Source organism: Girardinichthys multiradiatus, chromosome 19 (genome assembly GCF_021462225.1).
Source record: "Girardinichthys multiradiatus isolate DD_20200921_A chromosome 19, DD_fGirMul_XY1, whole genome shotgun sequence".
In the NCBI taxonomy this organism is placed as follows: Eukaryota; Metazoa; Chordata; class Actinopteri; order Cyprinodontiformes; family Goodeidae; genus Girardinichthys; species Girardinichthys multiradiatus.
Genome location: NC_061811.1, coordinates 14,657,412 through 14,680,683, shown reverse-complemented (window position 1 = coordinate 14,680,683; position 23,272 = coordinate 14,657,412). Strand labels below are relative to the sequence as shown.

The 23,272-nt window shown below is 38.5% G+C and overlaps 1 protein-coding gene across 1 annotated transcript in view; it reads right to left on the bottom strand.

Moving 5' to 3' along the window:
* Positions 1 to 237: 237 nt before the first annotated feature.
* The window catches only part of LOC124855600 (formin-1-like), an 89,685-nt gene continuing 66,650 nt past the window's right edge, over positions 238 to 23,272 (bottom strand). Inside the window, exons 15-19 of the mRNA XM_047345571.1 lie at positions 17,269 to 17,361; positions 13,289 to 13,340; positions 5,204 to 5,353; positions 2,308 to 2,389; positions 238 to 2,195 (exon numbers count right to left, since the gene is read on the bottom strand). Coding sequence (XP_047201527.1) covers positions 2,151 to 2,195; positions 2,308 to 2,389; positions 5,204 to 5,353; positions 13,289 to 13,340; positions 17,269 to 17,361 — 422 coding nt within the window. The 3' untranslated portion in view covers positions 238 to 2,150. The remainder of the gene's footprint in view (positions 2,196 to 2,307; positions 2,390 to 5,203; positions 5,354 to 13,288; positions 13,341 to 17,268; positions 17,362 to 23,272) is intronic.

Genomic DNA, 23,272 nt, shown 5'->3' with positions numbered 1-23,272 from the left:
CATATGGTGATACTGCTACTGGGATGTACTTGCAGTAAACTGTGCAACCCTACTCAAATGGGTCTAAGACTAAACAAAACCAAAGAAAATACCTTTATTAGTCTATATTAAGTCCTCAAACAAATAGTTTTACTCCAACTTTTAAAAAATATAGTTCTGAAAAAAAGAAATTCCTTTTGTTCAAATTTAACTTTTTAATTTCAGATTTCAAGGAGCAATTTTAAATGTCAAAAAAAATGCTCTACTGCCAGACTTTATTCTGACTCTCACAAATGATTTTACTGTCCAGCAGTTTTAAGAATGATCAAACCCTTTTGCCAGTTCAAAGTATCAGATTTACATGGTACAGGCCTTTATAATGGAACAGTTGACAGAAGAAAAAAATCAAATAGTTTCAACAGCTTTCAGAGTGCACATCTTCACCCAGATGGCTTCTCTTGGTATTTAGGAGTATATTCTTGAAATTTAAAACAATTCCATAAAAATAATGCACCTACATGTGAAACTGCTGATGATAAGTCGATGTACAAGTTACATCAGCTCATTTTTGTTTTCCTAGCCACCTGAAAGAACATTAAACTGTTAAAGGCTTTAGATTTCCCATACAAAAATAAATGACACCTGTAAAACAAAGTACAGAGGGTACAGAGGGAATTGGAGAATCCTATTAATGGAAGTTCATCTGAGGTCATGTTCCGTCTTGGTTACCCAAAACACAACCCTAGCAGCACAAATCTAAGCATAAAAGGCAGCTCTGATTACTTCCCGCTTCAGATATGGCACAACATACAAGTAGCATCCATGTGAAAATATATTTTTCTTCTAATTTATCAAGAAGTTTCTTAGTCAACAAACTTACAATGAGAAGGCAAGCTCAAAAAGCAATAAAGCTGCTGTATTTTTCTTTTTTTTTTTGGCATGAAATACATTTTTCTTTACATAAATAGACTTTTCTTCAATGACAAAAAGTTACATCACACATTTGTACATACAACTCATGTTAATACTCTACTTTTAAAATAGAACGTATATTCTAACATGGCTTTATTATGACATTAAAATTAGATTTCTTAAAGATAACGTTTTTGCATAAAGAGAGGTGCAAAAGAAAGGAGTGCAAGCAGGCTGAACAAAATGCACGCAGGCATCATAACAGGGAGTGTAGTGCTACGGCATACAGCTACTGCAAGCGGGAAAGTGCTTAAAACGGTGCACAGCACAGTGATGTAGAGTTCTTTCTTTTATTCACAAGTAAGCATACAGCTAGGAGATGTTGAGTTCTTCTGGTGTTTTTATGAGTTTGTGTGTGTTAGGGGGCCGAGACTCGCTGCCAGCTGCCACCCGCCTCTGGCTGCCACCCATCGGAGCACAGTCAGGTGCAGTCTAACACACAACAAAGCGAATCGTCCGTGTGCTCATGCACAACTTGTACACGGTAATCCATACTCGAGGAATCCATGTCTGCACTTGAAAGTGTAGATCATTCATCATATTGCTCCAAAGACGCACGGTTCCTACGACATGATGCATTGGCAAGAGGTTTCTTAATGAGGCGGGGTGAATCAAACACGTTACCTACTGCAAAAGAAGCTGCTAATTTCCTGCTCTGAGAAAGAAAGATCTGTTTTGTCAACACGGATTTACCTCTAAGAAGACAGAGACAGGAAGCAGAGTGTGTTCCTACAACACCACCAAGGGCTTAAAAACTGTGAATCTGTCAGAGCTTTTTCAGTTTCTCATGTAAGCTGTCTGATAAAATTTAGAAAAGTGACAATCCACAGCTTCTGGAGATCCAGGAGGAACTTGTGGAGCTTGCTGAGAATCCCAGTGAACCCTGGAGACCTATCCTTAGTTGGGCAATCAGAGGTCATGGCATGCCGGATGAATGAGGTCAACCTTTGGCCTTCAAGAGTCCCATCACTTCAGCCGTGTTGGCTGCTGCAGATGAGCACAAAAAAGCTCAACATAGAGGTGGGGAGGGGTGTGGAGGATGGGGCCGAGGCTGCTGTTAGTGGAGCAAAGATACAACAGTAAATCTGCTCAGGTTTTATTGTGTTATTGTGAGGCAGGTGGTAAATGTAAAATGGATGGGGCTTGCACGCTTCCTCGCTGCAATCTTTCTTCTTCTGCCTTGCCACTCATAATTTCCCTCAGCTGGACGACACGTTGGCTTCCTTCTGCCGTAACCTCTCTTTCTGTTGGCAACAGCAACATAAAGATTAAGAGTATTGATTTCACCGCTGACGCAAGACTGAGGCAGCTTTTAGGAAACTCCATTACTGAGGGTGAATAAATATTACTTCTTACCAGACTGTTGGCATTAATCTTTTTGGTTTCCACTCTTTTTTCTGCCGTGATCTTCTTGATGTTTTCTTGAGCTTCCTTCAATCTTTGGTAAAACAAACACACAAAAATACATACAATGATTCAAAATGATAAGACCATTTAAAACAGGCCATATGGAAGAGAATCCTCTCATGAAAGTGTCCCTTGTATAACATGCCTAGTGCCTTGAAAATGTATTTATTTCCCTTTAACTTTTTGAAATTTTATCATATCACACCAACAACCTTATACACTATATTGCCAAAAGTATTGGGTCACAACATCAAATCAATACATTTGGGTCCTACAATCACTTCCATGGATGCAGGTGTGGAGAAACTTGACGGCCCTGCACAGAGTCCTGACTCCAACCTTCTTGAACACATTTGAGATGAATTAAAGTGGAGGCTGCAATTCTGGTTGTCTCATCTAACTATAAACACACCTAGACCTTGTGGAAGATGTTTACAGAATAGTTAAAGCTGCTATTGCTGACAATGGAGAGTCCATCAACAAACTGGAACATATAGATTAAGAGTAGAATGTCATCAAAGTTCATGTACATGTAAAAGTAGACATACAAATACTTTTGGAAAAATGTATTTTAGTGGGTTTTGCTTCTGAAGGACACACACAAAGGGGTGCACAACCAGACACTGAATTACTTGCCCAGTTTTCTTTGCCAAATAGCTCAAGCACAGTCATTTTGATGAATAATCTCTGTGAACATCAATCTTGAAGTCTTCCCACAAATTCTGACTTGGATTTACGTATGAACTTTGACTAGGCCATGTTATCATAAATATCTGCATTTCCTCCTCAGTATGCAGTCAAGTTCTCCAGAGTCCTGCTAATGATCTAATTATTTGATTCAGGTGTGTTGAAGCAGAGGAATATCTAAAAGTTGCAGGTGACCGGAGTTTGACACCTGTGATTTAAACTAAACCTTTAAACTGCAGCTTTGGCTGTATAGGGTCATTGTCCTGATAGAACGCGAACCTTCACCTCAGTCAGGAGTCTTTTGCAACAGGTTTTATTCCAGCATTGCCTTGTGTTTGGTGCCATGTATCTTCCTATCAACCCTGGCAAGCTTTCCTGTCCCTGCTGAAGAAAAGAATCCCCATAGCATGATTCTGCTACTACCTTGTTTAATGGTGATGTGTTATTTCAGTTGTTCTCCAGACACAATATTTTGCATGCAGGCCAGTTTTTTGTTTTCAGTTTGTTCTTTTCCGACCAGACTACCTTCTTTCAAGTTTGCCGTGTCCATACATGACATGTGACAAGCAGCAACTGCTACTTTTTATGCCTTTCTTTCCACACTTCCATAACATCTACATTTATGGAGTACATGACAAATTGTTTCAACTGTTGCATTTTCCTGAGCTGTGTATCTCTGCAGCTCTTCCAGAGTTACCACCGGCCTGTCAGTTTAGGCTGAATATAAATGCCAGCCACCGTTTTTAAATTCTTATTTGTAAAAAAAACAAAAACAAAAACAAGTTGAAACCATTAATCATTTTGTTTCATAAGACAATTAGTTTTGCCTTTTCATATGACATAAAATCCCAATAAAAATGATCAAAGTAGCGTTGGGAAATAAAACTATTTCAATAATTTGTGTGGGAACAAAACATTTTGTTAACAATGGTAAATGTAGGCTTTAAAATTCAATAAAACAGACATTACATGTGGCCTTTTTGCACCTTTAAACCATAGCAAAAGTGATTTGTACATCTGTATATTTCCAGTTGAGTAAGGGTTATTATTCATCCATAAAGACTGCAATTCCTAAGGGATTTCAGTGTTTAGTTTATGAACATTTTTGAAAATAAATCTCAGTGATTATTAATGTTTAATTACTATGTTAAGGGCAATGTTACTGTTACTATGTTAGGGCAACAAAATGAGAAAAAATTTAATGGGTGTGAATCGTGAACTACACTGCATGTAGTTCACGATGGTTAAACTCACATGCAGATCTTCTTCTAGGTTTGTGGTCAGTGAAAGCCTCGCTAAGTGAGAAGCTGTTGAGATTGACAGTGGTTTGATAAGATAACGAGGAAGCCTTTAAAAAAAAAACTTGGTTTTTATGAGTGTGCAAACAGTATTTAAAGTAAAGTTAATTGTGCATAAGCACAGTCAGCTTTGAGCAATGTGATACACGACTGCAATTAAGACAGAGCACATGGATCCATGGCGAGGAAATTAAACATCTCCTCCATGTCACAGGGAATGAAAAGGACTCCACATGATATCAAATACAACAGCCTAAAAGTTTTGTTTGGACAGTGTTTATTCTCTGTTTTCCTTTAAAAGCTGCAAGTTGTTTCTGCTCGCGCAGGTCTGTGAACCTTCAGGCTGGACGCCCACATCATTACTGTGTTTATCAGTCCTCCCTCAATGCGCAGCCTTTTTAAAGGCTACAGGCCAGTAAAGCCAGGCGGCAGCCAGGAGGGTCTGCTGTCTCTCCCTTGGAATGCCCCCTCCTCACTTCCAATCCCCAAAATGACGCCTCAGGTCAGAGGAAAGATCATAAATTCAAGCCCCAGTCCTGAAGAAAAAGACTAAAGCCCCAGCTACTCCCATCTGCCTCCTCTTTGATGGCCTCTCTCTGTGCTTTAATAACAACTTGCTTTTTGCTAATTTGAGATGTCCTCAAGATCTACGATGACAGGTACAAGAAATTAAGTTTTACACTTTTAAGCTTTGCTTTACATATGCTCCATCAGTGCGTGTATTCTGGAGGATTGATGAGAGAAGCCTTCACTTGATCTTTCTGGGAAAAATCATACAATGCTTGCTCCTTCATCCACTTATGCTGTACCTTCATCAAAAGAAATGAGCCGTACAACTGTGCAACAGAAATCCAACTCACCTCTCCTTGGAGATGGTTTTACTTTGACGTATCCAGGAGTTCTTGAAGTCGTTGCAGAACTCGTACCAGAGCATAAAGATGTAATTCGGAGTGACTTCTTTTTCACCAGGCTTTGGCTGTATACCGAAATAGTTCACCACATCCTGGAACCTGCAGGAAGAAACATGACAAAGGTTCAAACAGGCATATGTGATCTTTGACATGTTCTGTGGTGAGCAACCCATGATTTGTAACTAGAGATGCACATATAAATAGGATGGTGACTGATTGGCATCAGCTGATTTTACATTGATCAAAATAAAAATAAAAAAAAGATTGGCAATTTCGGCATGAAAAGCATGAGGTTACGTGAAATACAACACTCCATTTGCTATATTTAGAATCAACGAGGTATTTCGAAATGAAGGCAGAATAAGCTTAAGAAGCTTCTGAAAAGGAAATGTATTTTATATGGAGGCATGTCAAATGTTTATTCATGGTACCACAATAGGGAATTACACCTCAGTATATAAGAGATAGATGATTGTATTACAGCAAATTTGTTGTGGAACATGCTGAACTGGAAAACATCAGCAGCTTTTTGCAAATCTCACAGTTAGGGTAAGGATTTACTAAATAGAAAAACTGGTAAGACATTAAGCACATCAATCACTAATACAAGATGCTAAAGACGGGCCCGGTGGCCGGGTTACTGCACGCAGGACCCGGCCGGGCCAAGCCTGAATGAGAGACGCGAGGCCATCCCCTAGTGGGACTCCTGAGGCAGCTGTCAGGTACCTTGAGGAATAAGTGTGCCGCGGCTTTAAGCCGTAGCAGAGGCAAAAACACAGGCCTGGGAGGAGTTCAGCCTCCCTGGGAAGGCCTATGCCACTCCGATAGTCGAACCTCGGGTTCAGGAGGAGCAGGGTGTTTTTTTTCCCCCGGCCGTAGAGCACCAGCTCTTCATCCTCTACGGGGAGCTCGCGGGTTCATGTTTTGCGGACCTGCATTCGATGTCCCTTGTGGTGCACTCTGGGAGGCCAAAAGGCGAAGCTCTCGATTTACCGGTTGGTCTTACCCTCACCTATGGGCATGAACCTTGGCTTCAGGCAGCTGAAATGAGCTTCTTCGTAGGGTGGCTGGGGACTCCCTTGAAGATAGGGTGAGGAGCTCGGCCTTCTGGAAGAACTCAGGGTAGAGCCGATGTCCCTCCACATCGAGAGGGATCAGCTGAAGAGGCTTAGTCAGATGCCCCCTGGACGCCTCCCTTGGGAGGTGTTCCAGGCACATCCCACTGGAAGGAGGTCCAGGGGATGGCTCAGAACACGCTGGAGGGACTATGTCTCTCGACCGGCCTGGGAACACCTCGCGCTTCCCCCAGAGGAGCTGGAGGAGGTGTCTGGGGAGAGGGAAGTCTGGGCATCTCTACTGAGACTGCTGCCCCTGTGACCCAGTCCCGGATAAGTTGAAGACGGCGAGTATGAGATGCTTACAACAGTTTAAATTTCAACTCTGTAATCATGTTGCCTATGTTTTGAAATATCACTAAGCCTGTTTAACTGCAGAGCTATGTAATGTTGACTGTTTTCACTCTTACACACTGTATTTAAAAAAACATGCTTGATTAAATAAATAGGAAACCAATCTAACACAGCAGTACATCTTTTCTCCCCCTTTGTTACAAATGCTAGTTTGTACACAGCTGATCTGTTGTAATACAGCATATGACTACATTTTGTTGTGCGGAACAAATGTTACTGAGCTTAAATCTGTCTTGTAAAAAGTAAAGGAGGTACCACAAATGAGCCTGTTCCAATCCAATATTGGTAGCCAACCTGATACTGACATTATGGCATCTTGGATAAGATCTAAGCTTGAGCCCAAAGATCTAGACAAACATTCTTGTGCTCATATTTTGAATAATTTACTCTGGATGTTTTGGCAGCAAGCCATACAATTGTTGAACACTTTGATATTCTCATAAGTTTTGTATCAGCAAATGTTGTAAATATATCAATAAATGTATTTTTTTTTAGATGTGACAAATTACTCAAAGTCCAAACATATGGCCAGAGCTTGTAAGAGACAGCCATAGACTGAGGTAAGAGTAACCCCTCTGCTGCTCAGCATCACTGTCTTCTGAGATATTTAAGTATTTCAATCCTGCTGGGCCACAGAGGAGCAGCAGTAGCATTAGCTCTATTACTGCACTGACCTTGGCAGTCTTCAGGAGGGTAGGCAGAAGGTCTAGGCAGAATGGGCACACACACAATGGTAAAAACAATGTAAAGCACACTCACTGTCAGTCAACAATTTGAATGAGGCAGAAAAGCACAAAATATATTCTGCCTTTCGTATTAAACCAAACGTAACTGTATCTGAAGTTCTCACAAGGCTCTCAGCAGCACACAAGGCATGAAAAGCTGGGTTCTGCTTTAGATTCTCTCTGCGGACCAAAACATGAAAGACATTTTCAAGCTGTGCCTGTCATGGGGTATGATAAAAGAGGGCCATCATTCAAAGGATGCTTTCTGTCACTCTGACACAGGTAGGCCATGACCTCCAGATGCTAGGTGGCTATTTGAAAAGCTGATCTTATACGGAAATTTCTGCAGAGGCCTGCTTTACATTTTAATTATTTTGTCAGGGCTGCTCCATATATCATCCTTTACAGAAAGATGGGGGAACGACAGCTCGGTGATGTTTGAATTGACCAAACAGATGACCGTCACAGGTAGCTTCCTAGCAGCTGGTCTACCCTGCTTTGACGAACAGGAACTCTTCTCTGTAATCTCCTCTCCTGACCCTGGGTCATCCGGTCAAAGCTTGCACAAATCAATCTAAAAGATTTTAATTTGAGCCTCCTGTGCATTCATTAAAACACAGCATAAAACAGATGTAATCCAAAAAACAGAAGTACTGTAATACAGACCTTTGTTATTTGCAAGTGCACAAACAAACAAACCAAAAACACCTAGACTTCTATAATCTATACAATAAAGCCATTGCCGTGAGAGCGTTTACTGCAGTGCCCACCACCAGCATTCCTCACTGACAGCTATAAAAAAAAAGAACGATTACAAAACTCTGAGCAGTCGTGAGAATCAGGGGAATATTTAAACAGGCAACGTTTTGCATTCCTTTGTTTCCTCAGTAAAAAAGATTACAGAAGTAAACAGCATGTTGTTGGCTGACTCAGCAAAAGTGCAGATGAGAGGCCGATTTCATCACATAACCCCACAGTCAAGTCAAGTCAAGTTTATTTATATAGCACTTTTCAGCAACAAGGCACTCAAAGCGTGAAATATAACACACCAGCTTGCACCAACCAAAACCGTAGCTGTACATTGACTGCAGAGGTGGCACCGGGGCCAAATGAAATTGAGCGTGATGGTGGAGAAGGAAACTTAATGAGACAGAACTGCGGGGGGAAAAAAAACAGAAAACATCAGTGGAGACCCAAATACAAAGCAGACAAATTAGGTCTGCATGCTGAGGTAAAGGCCAACTAATCATCAAACAGGAAATTTACTTGGCATAGATTTAATCCTCATTAAGTGTAAAAAAATTAAGGGCAGTTTGGTTTGAAGAATTTATGTATTGTAGAAAAAGCAAATCTATTTCTTTCTTAATTATTATGTCTGTGCAGTTCCCACTTATTTGAAATGGGAATTATAGCACCTTGCAAAAGTATTCATACCCCTGGGACCTCTTTCACATGTTATGACTAACATCAATGCATTTTATTGGAATTTTATATGACACACCAGCCCAAAGTAGTGCATAATTGTGAAAAGAAGGTTGAATTATTTCAAAATATTGTTCAAACATATTTTTTAAAAGTGCAGCCTGCATTTTTGTTTACCCTCCTTTACTCTGATACCCCTTAATGAAGGCCAGTGCAACCAACTGTCTTAAGAAGTCTCCCAATTATTAAAAAGAAGGATGTGAATACTTTTGCAAGGCACAATATATACTCTTGCGCAACAAATAAGGTTATGATCGAAGAATCTGAAATATCAAAATACGATCTCATGTAGCTGTATAATGTAGAAATCTTATTGTAAATACAGATACCTAATGTCACTTCTCAGAAGTAGATCCTTATTCTCCATGTTTTAGAAATGTTTGGGAGCCACAAAAATAAAACCAAACCAATAATTCCGGGTTTAATTGGTGATAAACAAACATGTAGATATACTGTATAAAAACTTTACAACCACTGAGTTAAAAAAAAAGGCTTAATAAAAACCAAAAATTTTCTTTTTACCATTTTAAAAAAGGTTTAACATATCTCAAACACAAATAGTCCATTTATATGATAAGAAAATTCACAGTAATGTCATATGATCATAACTGCTAAGGTGGAAAATAATTCTGCAGTGACTTTACCAGTGAAATTATGTAATTTTACTACGTTCTTTATTAGGAAAAATCATTATGATTTTTTTATTATGATAGTTTAAAACAAATTCTAATGTCATAAAATGTCATAACATTGAAATAAAATGTAAATTAGACTTCAGTTGGAGGTAATTCAATGCAGTTTCATGTATTTATCACAAGAAAATGTATTCTCTCTAGGCGCTATGCAGAAAAGTAAACACATCCAACTCAAATCTAATTGCGTACAGCTGAGGGTACTTTAAAATCTGTAATGCATTAATGAGTTGTTTTATATTTTTAGAAATCAACGTTTAGATCATCAAATCTAATTATAAAGTAAATTTAAAATAATAAATAATTTAAGTAATGATTTAATAATATATATCAGATACAACTGTATGCAGTTTTCATTTTACTAAGCTATAAAAACACATATTTTCCTAAACTTACTGCAGTCTGACATGTTGTACTTGTATCCTGAATAATAATTCCCACCCTGCATCCAGCTCGGACCATCATGCTGAGCCTAATATATGCATTTGCTCTAAAAGACCTGTTGTCCATTTCATTTAGCAGTAATTTGGTCACTGCCACAGTTTGTTCATGGATCGCTAAGATGTGTGAGCCCACCCAGGGCCTGCAGTGCCCACTGACACTCATATTCATCAGAAAGTGTGTCACTTTTATGAGGTGGCTCTGTGGGAACCTGAGAAAGACAAACCTCTACCTCCCTCTTGTTCTGCTAGTCAGCCAGCCCCTCACCCTGCTCTTTAGATTAAATTAAAGGAAAACTCCATTAAAAGCAAAGGTGCTGTCAGCTGTGGGAGCCTTTTGATCAATTTAGGTTCAACACTTTCATTACAATGGTGTCACTCATGCTCAGAAGTATGCACGCGCACATTGCAATCTGGTTCACTGGATAGAAATATTACTCCAGGTTGAAGAAAGAATGAAGAGGCTAGGAGCTGTAGCTACCCATTAGAGATGATCTTGGCTCAAAAGAGCAAGATGTGTTCATTGAGTTATGAGGTTGTCCAAAGCAATCAAATTTTCTTTTTTACTGTTTACAGGTTCCATTAGTCATGTCCGGTGCCTTTCACCCTCTTCCATATTCGCTGTCATGATTTATTTTGAATGTTGGAGGGGTACGATTTAAAGCAAACAAACCTGTTCTCTATCCAAACATGGCCAAAATAATCTATTTGCTTTGTTTGTGTGCTCCACCATCTTTTTCCAATATGAAATCTTCCAGAGAGGATTTTGCTCAGACAGCAACCTCAGCGGCTGCCAGCGTGTCTTAAACCCATAAATCAAGATGCTTCGTGGGAAGACTTTTGGAAGTCTTCTGGGTAAAACACAGCAGATAAGAACGACAGGAACTGCAGAGGAGGAAGTTTGGGGCATCCAGGTTCCTGTGGAAGTCCACTGGTGCTTCTCTCAGGCATGGGGGCGTGCTTATTTATTCTGAAGTCAATTTTAACATACCGAAAGGTTAGCACAGGTGTATACTGGATGAACATTAAATGTAGTAGTGAAATTATCCATTTAATTTCATTCAGGCAAATAAATATGAAGAAGCCTCTTTAACTTTCTAGAAACTTTATCAGCTCCTGAAAATATAAGCTCAACAAATATTAAACATCTGTGTTATCAAATAGCAGCTATGTTAACAACAAGTTGGAGATATGCCAGGTTTCCAATGCACTCTTTGTAGCTGGTTGTAACATGACTAAGCTACATTAAATTATATTACATGTTCAGAAATCAGTTAGTCTCATACTTGATCAAAATCAGATGTGTGGAGTTCTTTTCCCCTCCACTGAGCAATCTTTATTGTAAATAGGTGCTATCGAAAACCCCATATTTCTCCATTTTTAGTCATTGTTGTCTTCTTGTGAGAATTGACACTATTGTTTACCCTACACAACTCACTGTGGTTCCTGTGATAAATATCCAGTGAAAAGTATCTTTGACCAATCAGTGTGAATGTACATTACAACACGAGACATTTTTTTTTTTACCAATTTCCTAAAACATTGCATTTTTGGAGATGGGAGGTTTGGGTCTGACAACAAGGAAATAACAAAACTGTTTGACGAGCTTGCATTATGAATAGTTTCCTTATCTCTCAGAAGACTAAAGAAGAAGATTTTATGGCTCAACTGAATCTAATCTCTATACGGTATGGGTCGGTTATAAATATCAGGGTATACAAAGGTTTTAAAAGGTTAAGATTTGAAAACCTCAGGTATATTCCTACATACCGTTGCTACTGTTTAAAGTAATTTTAATAAGATGCTAAAGAACATAAGTGATTGGAGAACAGAATAGCACAGTGCTGCCCCTCCCCCACTTATTGCTGTTCACTGCCGGCTGAAAGTAGGCAGCTACACTTTAACAACAAAGACAAATTCAGCTCTATAGAAATATTTCTGAAAGCATTAACATAGATAGTGAATTAATTAAGGTTTTCTTATTATTGTAACTATTATTTATATCAATATGGTATATTCATTTAGCAGAAGTGGGTTTAAATTTTGCTTTTCAGTTTGAAATAAAAACACTTGGTCTAATATTGGTTTAATACTAGAATGAAGAATACAAAAGGATGAATTCAAAGTCTCAGAACCACTTGAACACATCAGCTGCATTCAGCGCCAGAACTGCTGCAACAGAACCAGACAAAAGATCCCAACCAGGTCAGAGAGTCACCTTTTTGGATTTGGCTGTGATAAATGTTTTATTGCTCTGCATGTTTTGCTAATTTAGTGCAGTGTTCCTGCAAGATTTTGTTTTGTTTTTCCTCCACATGTTAAACCTGTGCTCCAGGTCACTTAGTAACTTCCTTAAGAGTGTTTTGCCTCATATCCAACCTTGTTCTGAATCCAAAGTTAGGAACCACCAAGATCAGGGTCAGAACCAACAGTCTGACATTCTCAGGCTTGTTTTTGGGTAAAGAAACACTTCTTTGCACTAAGATTTCCCTGTCTGCCAAGCTAACAGATGTAATTGTGGGAACTCCACACCTTCAGAAATCCAGTCAGTCCAATTTTTCAGACCTCTGTTAGGCCCTCAGACATCTTTCTTGAGTAGAGGTTCTGTTGCTAAAAGCAGTCTCCAAATGTTTCTCAGAGTTTCAATCCATCCTTTTTTCTTTCGCGTCTTTGATTAAAACTAAACATTAGTACTTAAATCTGTGTCATAAACCTTAAGGGTCATGAGAGACATACACTTGGTAAAAATTTGACTTTAATCAGTTTGGATAATAATATTTTTTAAATGTTAATGCCATCCTTTCTTATCCTAAAACATCTGTACAGTACAATGGCAGAATCAATTCTTTACCTGTGTTTTGTTGGGTTTCTTTTGTTTAATTTTATCAGTAGAGTAGATATCAAGTTGATTTCAGTTTTATCAATGATCAATAATAAAATTTATTTCTTGGTTGCATTGACAAATACTTCTAATAATTTCTTCTTTTAACCCTGAGTTAGTGTTTTAGGGTTGGTTCTAAATAAAACCTAATTCCAAGAAATGCACAGAAATCTAGTTTCCTTTTATTAAATCTAGTAAAGATTGTCAAATGGAAACGCAAAGAAAAGTTAAACAACATCTGGATTGTTTTACAGATCATAAGAATGATTTTTGACATTGTGTGGTTTATTATTTTTAAATTATTTTATTGTAACTTAATATCATTACATTGTGCTTCTGTCCTACCTTTTCTGGGCTGCGTTGAGCTGGTCCTCTTCAGCAGAATGCTCCTTTTGAGCTGCAACATATGAAGAAAACGTTACACTAGATCATGAAACAGAGGATGAGACTCAACCTACGACTCCTGTAGAGGGTGCTGTGTTTATCCGCGTTATCGAAATTCTAAGGGTTGAGATGTCACAGACTCAGTAAACATGTTACCCAACTGAATTTTATGCACATTGTAAAGTTTGACATGCCTCTATGTGTTGACGTCCAGACGTGTGAGTGTGTGAAGCCTGGGCTTTGGAGCTAGGAACCTGTGCTCTGTTTGTTGAGTGTTTTTTGTGAGCGTTTGCATGCGTGTGTTGGCATATAACTACATGTTTCAGCTGAAGCAGAGAAGCTTGGGAACCGAAGGCTCTTGTGGACTCCTGCCATGTAAAAGTGTCTAAATGCAAGGCAGATGTGTGCGGCGGGCCAGGCTGAGGTGCAAGAATTTATCTAGGGCCAAAGAGTGCCTGTGATCTCAGATTTATTGCATTTTTCCAGATTCATCCTTTTTACAATGATGGGGGACCTTTCCTACTTGAAGATTTAAGAGGGGGAAGTCTCCAAAAAATTGTTCAAAGGCAGGTTTGGGGGTCTTCTGGGAGTAGGTGAGCTAAAGCCTGCGATCAGCAACCCCTTTTATTTTTAGGCCTTTTTTTTTTTTACATGTATGTTGGGTAAAACCTAATGATGGGAGGGGGGTGGTCATGTCTGGAATAAAAAAAGGAGGGGGAAGAAGAGAGGGGCCGTGACCAATGGTGTTAGTCTCAGTGGGGGTCAGGCTGGCGCCTGAGGTACCCCTCTGGTGTGACTGCAGAGGTGGCACAGGAGCTGAGAAACTGAGAAAAAGAAAGCGGTCCAGAGAGGGGATGTGTGAAGTTTTTCTTCCTCCACTCCATGTGTTAACATGAAACCACTAGTCGCTAACTAGAAAGTTATGAGACGTCCATGCTGAGAGGGACAATAAACTAGGGCTTTAAAACTCTGACACACTTTTCTTAACCACTGCTAAAACCAGCAGCCAGATAACAAGATGAGGAGCAGTCTGAAGAAATCTACAAAATGTCATTCTTCCCATCTTTTTACACATCTATTAGAGGAAGATTAATCTTAAAGACCAAGAAACACACCTGACAGGTCAGGGAAGTTGTGGAAAAGTTTAAAGCAGGGTTCCATTATAAAACAACATCTCAAGCTTTGGATATTTCCTGAGCACTGTTCACACCAGACAGGTGCCACAAACCATGTAGCGTACATGGCAAACATGGAAATGACAGCAGGACTCGCTGAGACATTGTCCAGTATCAAGTCTAATATTGATTTATTCATTCTATGCACAGCAAGACTTGATATTAAATCTCTTTTAATTCCCGCTCCATTTCTACTGAGGCTTTATGCTGCCTTTCATGTTTGTTGTAATATGTCATATCATGTGTTAGACACATGTATGTTAGCGTGACTTTCTGAGTGTTGGCCTGGATAAGAGACCTGAATGAGATCTAAATGATGAGTCAGACTTTAACTGCCTCAGCTGCTCTTTGATGGAAATGCTGCTGACTTGTTTTTGCCTTATGTCATGGAGTCATCGCAAACACTGATCATTTTTACCTTCCACCTCAGGGGATGAACTCAAGGAAGCTTGCTTATTAAAAATAGTTTTTTCCATTCAAAGATCAATTTTCAGAATATTTGAAAAAAAAAAACAATCAGCCAATCACAAACAGTACTGTTTAAAAAACTTTCAAATATTGTGATGGTGACTAAAGACTAAAAAGTTGTTAAAGCACACTTCTAACTTTGTTTACAAAATTGTATTATAGGTCATAAACATTATTTTGTTGCTAAACTATTTAAATAAATGTAAAATTACAAATTTACAAGAAATTCTTAAATCTGCATAAAGGAAATCCATGATTTCCATGCTATGAGGAAACACACCTGGGAATTGCAGTTTACAGTATGCAAGAATAAATTCTATTGGTTCAGTTGATAGGAAGCCGAGTCATGCATTTTTGCAAAACTTCAATGTGATTGGCTAGTGTAGGAAAATCCCACCACAGACCTGTTAAGGTGTAATGCACTCTTTCATACTAGGTTACTATTCCTGTTGAACAACCATGGTGGCTGTAGAATATTAAAGGATCTTTGCCAATTCCCCTAGAATGATTGTTAAATAAAAAAAGAAGTTATTTTTTAGTTTAAAGAAGAAGTTACTGAAGGACAGGTGAGTACACATAAAATGCCTTTTAACTCTCTCTCTCTTAAATCAAACAACTTTTTTTTTCAAACGTCTTCAAGCAGAAAATGCCGCAAACACAGAAGACACCTAATTAACACTTTGCAGAAGATTTCCTCTTTCTATGCACGTCAAATGTAAAATGGGAATTAGGATCTCCTTTTCCCAACCTGCTGCAGAGCAGGTTGTGTTTTCAGTGTCAGATCCCATAGTGCTGCACCCTGTTAGAGGTAAACCCACAGTGACAGAGAAAATCCACGGTCAAACATGAACTTTCCTCACTGATCTACATATATTGCTTTGCAGTGCATAGCAACTCTGTTTAGCAGCAACTGCTTTCTCACAAATAAGGCATGATGTAGCATCTGCCCCTAATATATATGATTAATGACTGCTCATGGCAGGAAGAATGTTGCTCCTTTACTTGTTTATATTTTAGCTCTTAAAGTGACTTCGAAATTAGCTAAAATCGACACCTTTACAGAAATCAGGGATCAGAAATCAGACAAAAAATTCTGATCAGTGTATTTCTTCTTGTCCCAAAGAAGAGACAGAGTTGCTTATAATAAAACTTACACAAAGCAGTGCAAGTGTTTAATGAGGGACAAGGACCCTTATGTTGTTGAAGTGAGCCACAGCTTATTGCTATGTATACACGGTTACATTTATTATTTTAAGGCAGGACTGTAATTACGTTTTAAATGTTGCACCCAGCTGACTTGTTTCTGCAGAATTAATATTGATAATGTGATTCATAAACATTAAGATTGCTTTCTTTTTGTAATTCAGAGACATGAAGAGGCATGGAAAAGCTTGAAGTTAAAATACTGCTGAGAAATGAGACAGTGCAGCATAAACAATGTGTGAGTCAGAAAGAGGACATTTAATGATAAGACTATTTAGGGAATCTCTGCTCATGTCACGGTGGTCCCCAGAAGTTCTCCACAGAAGTTGACAAGGCTTTACAAGGATGCAGCCAGAGAATTCCTGCTAGCTTTATGGAAGCTGAGAGTACATAGGAACCATTTTAGGAGCAAAATGAGCCTGTAGATGCCTCTCCTCATCATGTCTTACAGCACAGCGAGACCTCCCCTCTCTCATCAAGAGCACTCAGAGATTCTTCACCATTCAGCTGACTCGGAGAGCAAAATAAATGATTCCAAACTTCTGATTTTAAAGGTTAAGATGAAGCCTATGAGGGTGAAAACAGGGCTTTTCTAGATCTATACACTCATTCATCAACATTCCCTCATTCATGAATTCCAGGTCCAAAAAAAAACCCTTAATCTTTGAGGACCCTTAAAATGAATCTTTTTTCTCTCTAAAGAGGTAAAAAGTATCTGAATACAAATGGTTTTAATTGTAAAACAATTTCAAAACCATGTATCATTTTCTTTCCACATCATAATTCTGAAGGCAAATGGTTACTCTGTATTTTATTTAGGGGTAACAGAGTAAGGTGGGCTCAATACAAATGTGGATTTCTCAGAATTTTGAAAACCGTGCATTCTTTTCCTTGCAGTTCACAATTGTGTGCTACTTTGTGTTGGTACATCACATGAAATCCCGATGAAATACACTGAAGCTTAACAAAATTTGAAACAATTTCAAAGGGTATGCAAACTTCTGTAAATCACTGTATGGATAAAAATGAATGATTAGAACTTTTAAATGAAGAAATGACCAGTAATGTTTAAACTAACATTTTGTTTTCACTCACCAGCTGACAGGAATGCCTCCATTTTCTGCTTAAAGGGCTGCAGGTGTTCCTCTGATGAGTTAGTGCAAACTTTCTCCACATTCTTCTCACAAGCTGGTAGAAAGAATTAAAAAAAGAATGAAGGAAGATAATTAATGGCTGAACAAAGAACTAAAAGGTGTACTCTGTACAAATGATTCAGTGGAAGGAGTCTCAGCTGTTTCTGTTAAATAGTCCTGGGATGTTAAAGCCTGTTTTCTCATGAGCTCCTTTCAGAAGATAACAGATAATGAGGTAATCACAGCTTAATAGGATTCATCCATATGAAAATTAAGCTTTTCCAAGACGACCTTTGTACTTTCCCCTTCTAAAATATCCCTTATAAACATTGCGTGATTTGTAAAAATGTCGTTATCCATACAGGAAAGTCATACCCCAAATGTATATGAATGGAATTTCAAACCACAAAGTGGTAAACAGAACCTTAAAGCTCTGAAGTAACAATGATTCCAATTAAAAAAGCCTGTCAGGAGAGAGCAAAATGGTTACCTTTACAACAAATGTGTTTCGTTCTGTTTGTTTTCTTCTTTGCAGGCTGTTTTAACTCATATTTGATGACCATGTTGATCAAATCTAAATGTTTTAAACTGCAGTTAAACTAAAAAACTTGCATAAAGAAGGAAAAAAATTGTAAAAAGATTATGTTAAAATATAAGGGAAATATAATATGCAATGCTATATGCACCATTACAGATTTTGTATGTGCTTTTTTGTTACACCTAAATGTTTTAGATCAAACACATTTGAATATAATAGAAAGATAACCTGAGCAAACTCAGCGCAGTCTACAAATGATGGTGTTTTTACTAATTGAAAGAAGTGATCCAAGCCAACCTGGCACAATGAAAAGATATACAGTCAACTGTGGTGGTGATAGTGGGATGTTCTAGGGCTGCTTTGCTTCTTCAGGACATGGACAACTTGCTGTAACAAAACCTTGAATGCTGCCCCCCATCAGGAAACGCTGAAGAATATTGTCTGGCCATTTGTGACCTTAAGGTCATTCAAATTTGGTTTATGTCGCAGGACAATAATCCAAAGCACCAGAAACTGTCCACCTCTGAATGTAAAAAGAAAAAAAAAAAAAACTAAATAGAAAATATTTTTTAAAGATTGGTTTATAATTTTGGAGTATCTTAAATGGACCTAAATCCAACTGATATGCTGTGGCCTGACCTTAAGCACAAAAAAAACCCTCTCATGTGGCTGAATTAAAACACTAGACAACATTTATCCAGTGATACAAGACACTTATTGCCAGTTTCAAAAACACTTGATGGCAGTTGTCCCAAAGGGTGACATAATCAGTTATTAGGTTTAGGGGAAAATTGCTTCTCCCACAAAGCCAAATTGGTTTGGATAGTTTATTTTCCTTTAACATAATTTGAAAACTACATTCTGTATTTACTCAGGTTATCGTTAGCTGATGTTAAAGGCAGTTTAATTATTTAAAATGCTTAAGTGTGACAGAAATGCAAAAATTAAAAAAAACATCTGTCTCTAGGCAATTACTTTTTAAGTTACAATTAAGAAAATATGTAAAACTTAAAATAATATATTCGTTTTATCCTGTTTTACTTTTCTATAATCAGTATAGTAACAGTTAACGATGGGAAGGTCTCAGTCATATCCCTGTAATTAGCTGCTAAGCGAACAAAATGACAAACCAGACTCTAAACATAATATTTAACGGGAAACTTTTATCTGTGAAAGGTTTTAATGGGATTTTTAACCTCAAGCTGTGGTTTTATTTTTATTGCAGTGCAGGGATATTTTTGTTAGATTCACTTATTTCAGCTCTTACTACATGGTTTGCATTTACTAATTTCTTGTTCAACATGTTAATGCTTTTTCTAACTTCAACATGACTTTTACAAAGTATAGTCAAAAACATAAAATTTGCAATAATGTAGAATTGCCCTGATTGGTTAGTATTCTATCCTTAGAACTCCAGGCGCATGTTAGTGCAGCAGATGTGTTTGTGGTTTGTAGATGGCTTTTGGTTATCATGCCAAATGATCCAACTCACACTAGCTCAGAGGAAACAGCCCTGACTAAGCGCGTGCCAGCCGAACCTTTCCCCATTTCCTCTCAACTGTAAGCCTGTGTAACTATACACACGGGCCTCTAGCGAAATAACTTTGGCACAATCCTCCAACCTGTAAGTCATTAATGGCTGCAGTAAATACCTCAACTTGCTTATGTCTACATAGCTAAATAGTTCTGCAACAGAACAAGAACTTTAACAGGTCTGGTCGCTGTCTCACTGTGCTGTGTCGCTGCTTTTACATCCGAGTTTGGCTTCGTTCTTGCATGTTTGCATGAGAAGCTCTTGCACCTGCAACATGATACTCAACTACATCTTTTATTTATTAAATGTGTTGATAAATTAAAAAGAAATGCACCCTGTAAATGTTATAAATGAGAGGTTATCCAATACAACCACACGGTCTGAATGTGAAGTCAGCATAAAATAAAAACAGTGACCGTGCAAACACACCAATCAATATATTCTGTTTGGAGAAACCGCACTTCCCGGCCAAAAATCCCCCAACTCAAAAGCACCTATTAAAATGGTGCTCAAAACAGCAAGTCTACAATTTAGAGGCGGCTTGCTTCCAAATGTGGTCCAGACAGTAAAGGCTGCAAGGAGGAAGCCAACGATAAACACAACAGCTGTAAAGAATAAAACCTAAATGCTGGAGTTTTAAATATTGTCTTAGAGTGATAATACATGTCTGGAAAAGCACAGTCACAAGTAGGATTCTGCTATAAGCCCAGGAGTTAGTGCCATCAGGCAAAACAGAAGACCACACATCTTGGTGCTCTTGCAGAAAACATTTTTTCTCCCACCCACAAATAAATTGTTCTCTAATTGGAAAGTTTGTGCTTAGATGTGAAATAATAAATCCCCTAAAAAATGCTTTCATGTCAATAAATTTAAAGATTTTTTTCTTTGACCTTGTACATTCACCAGCATTTTGTCCTCTATATATAAAAAACAGATGGAAGTATGAGAGTAATTCAAACATGTATTTCATCACCTGTAAATTCATTTTAATAAGCTTTCTTTCATTCATTTAGAGTGATTTTAAAAAACAGTCAAATTTAAGAAAACAAAAATGCTGTCCCATCAGGATCTATGACCAGTAAGGGGAATAATCTGTCATTATGGAAAGAGCCATGACTCTGATCTTTCAAGTACCTTGAACTGTTCCACCTGAAAGAAAACAGTGAAACAGTGATACTTTTTCATAAAAGTAAACTTTTAGGACAAAATGGTCAAAATATATAAATTAGTCTTTTTATGATTTTTGTTCTGTGTCTGCAATCTTAAAAGTTACACTTCATTACTTCAATCTATTCCTAAATCATTGATTGATTAAGGTAACATTTCATCCTCTACAGCTTTTCTCCCACTGGTAACAGTGACTTTCTAATACCCTTTGGACTTTTCCAAATTTGTCAAGGTACAGCCCCAAACATCCATGTATTTTAAGAGGATTTTATGTAACAGTTCAACATAAAGTAGTGCATAATTATGAATAGAAAGCAACATAAATATTTTTCACACTTAAAAATCTGAAAAGTGCAGCATGCATTTGTATTCACCCTCTGATTTAATAGTTAGTGCAACCACCTTCCAATGCAATCAAAGCTACAGGTCTATGGGGGTATGTCTATCATGTAGAGACTGGACCTTTTGTCCATTCTTCTTTGCAAAGTAGCTCAAGCTCAGTCAAGGTAGATAGAGAACATTTGCAAACATCAAACTTGATGTACTGCCAAAGATTCTCAGATGGATGTTGTGGCTCTGGCTGTTTTCTACATCATTGTCCAACTGGAAGGTGAACCTCCAATCCAGTTTCAAGTGTTTTGCAGCCTCCAACAGGTTTTCTTCCAGAGTTGGACTATGTTTAGCTACATCCATCTTCCCATTAACTCTGAAGAAAAGTATTCTCACAGCATAATGCTACCATAAAGATGGTGGGCCTATGGTGCTTTGCAGCGTTTGTCTTCCTTCACAAATAGTATTTTGCATGTTGGTGATATAGCACAAAATATGGATAAGCTTGACAGTTCTGAATACTTTTGCGAGGTCAACCACACAATACACATCAAAAGTATGAGGTAAGGTGTGTCTTAGTGTTTGTACAGAAATGTATTGATTGTGTATGTGTACCCTAGTGTGCTGGCATGCTGGCTTTATACATTGCTCAAAAATTAAAGTTAACACTTTTTAATCCAATTATAATATCAAGTCAGTTAGACTTCTGTAATATTGATCTGTTCAGTTATGTAGTAGAGGGGGTTGTTAATCAGGTTGTTAATCAGCTGTTGTGGTGTTGTGTGTGTACCGTGAAATTAACAACAGGTTCACTAAGGGGCAACAATGAGACAACCCCAAAAACCAAAATGGTTTTGCAGGTGGAGGCCACAGACTTTTTTTCCTAATTTTTGACTGCTTTTTAGTAGTTTTGCATTTGATCTGAGTCAGTTTTACTACTGGTAGCATGACGTGATATCTCAACCCTACAGAGGTTGCAGAGGCAGTCCAACTCTATCAGGATGGCACATCAATAACTGCCATTGCCCAAAGGTTGACTGTGTCTCCTAGCACATTTTCAAGAGACTGAAGGAGATTCCAGGAGAAAAGCAGCAGTTACTCGAGGAGAGTTGGATAGGGCCGTCAGGGGTCCTTAACCCATCAGCAGGACCTGTATCTGCTCTTTTGTGCAAGGAGGAGCAGGATGAATACTGCCAGAGCCCTGCAAAGTGACATCCAGCGGGCCACTGGTGTGAATGTCTCTAACCAAACCATTAGAAACGGACTTCACAAGGGTAGCCTGAGGGCCCGATGACCGCATTGTGCTCACTGCCCTGTACCGTGGAGCTTGACTGCCATTTGCCACGGAAGATTGGAATTGGGAAGTTCAGCACTGGCACTGTGTTTTTTTCACAGATGAGTGCAGGTTCACACTGAGCCCATGTGACAGGAGTGACCAGGGTCAGAAGCTGCGGTGAACGTTATGCTGCCTGCAATATTGTTCAGAACAATCAGTTTGGTGGTGAGTCAGTGTCGGTGTAGGGAGGCATACCCATGGAGGGATGCACAGACCTGTACAGGATAAATTATGGCACTCTGACTGCCTTTAGGTATTGTGATGAAATCCTTAGACCCATAGTAAGACCCTTCACTGGTACAGTGGGTCCTGGGTTCCTCCTTATTATGTTGTGAGAGTATGCAGGCAGTTCCTGCAGGATGAAGGAATTGATACGACTGACTTTTGTCCATGCTCCCTTGACCCTAAGTCCAATGTTTAGATTTGTCCGATACCACCAGGCTGCACCTCAGACTGTCCAGGAGCTCGGTGATGTCCTGGTTAGGATCTGGGAGGAGATACCCCAGGACACCAACGGCCATTTCCTAAAGAGCCATGCCCCAACGTTGTTAGGAATGCATGCAAACACATGGGGCCTATACAAACTACTGAGAACCATTTCACTGCAATAACGTTTCAGCAAATTGGACAAGCCTGGACTAGTCTGCCGCATCGGTTTTTCAGTCTAAATGTCTTGGTGACTTTAGATAAGGCCCTCTGTGGGTTGATAATTTTCCTTTTCATCAAATGATGTGGCATTCTTTTGTTCCTAACACATTACCAGTTCCATATCAGTATGGATATCCAGTATAATTGTATTCCAATTGAGATCTGAAATGTTTTCAAAGTGTTCCTTTATTTTTATTTTTTTTGAGCAGTGTATATGGGTCTGTACTTGTCAAAGCATAAAAAGAAATCACTGAAAATATGACTTTAATTACAGGTCCTTCTCAAAATATTAGCATATTGGGATAAAGTTAATTATTTTCCATAATGTCATGATGAAAATTTAACATTCATATATTTTAGATTCATTGCACACTAACTGAAATATTTCAGGTCTTTTATTGTCTTAATACGGA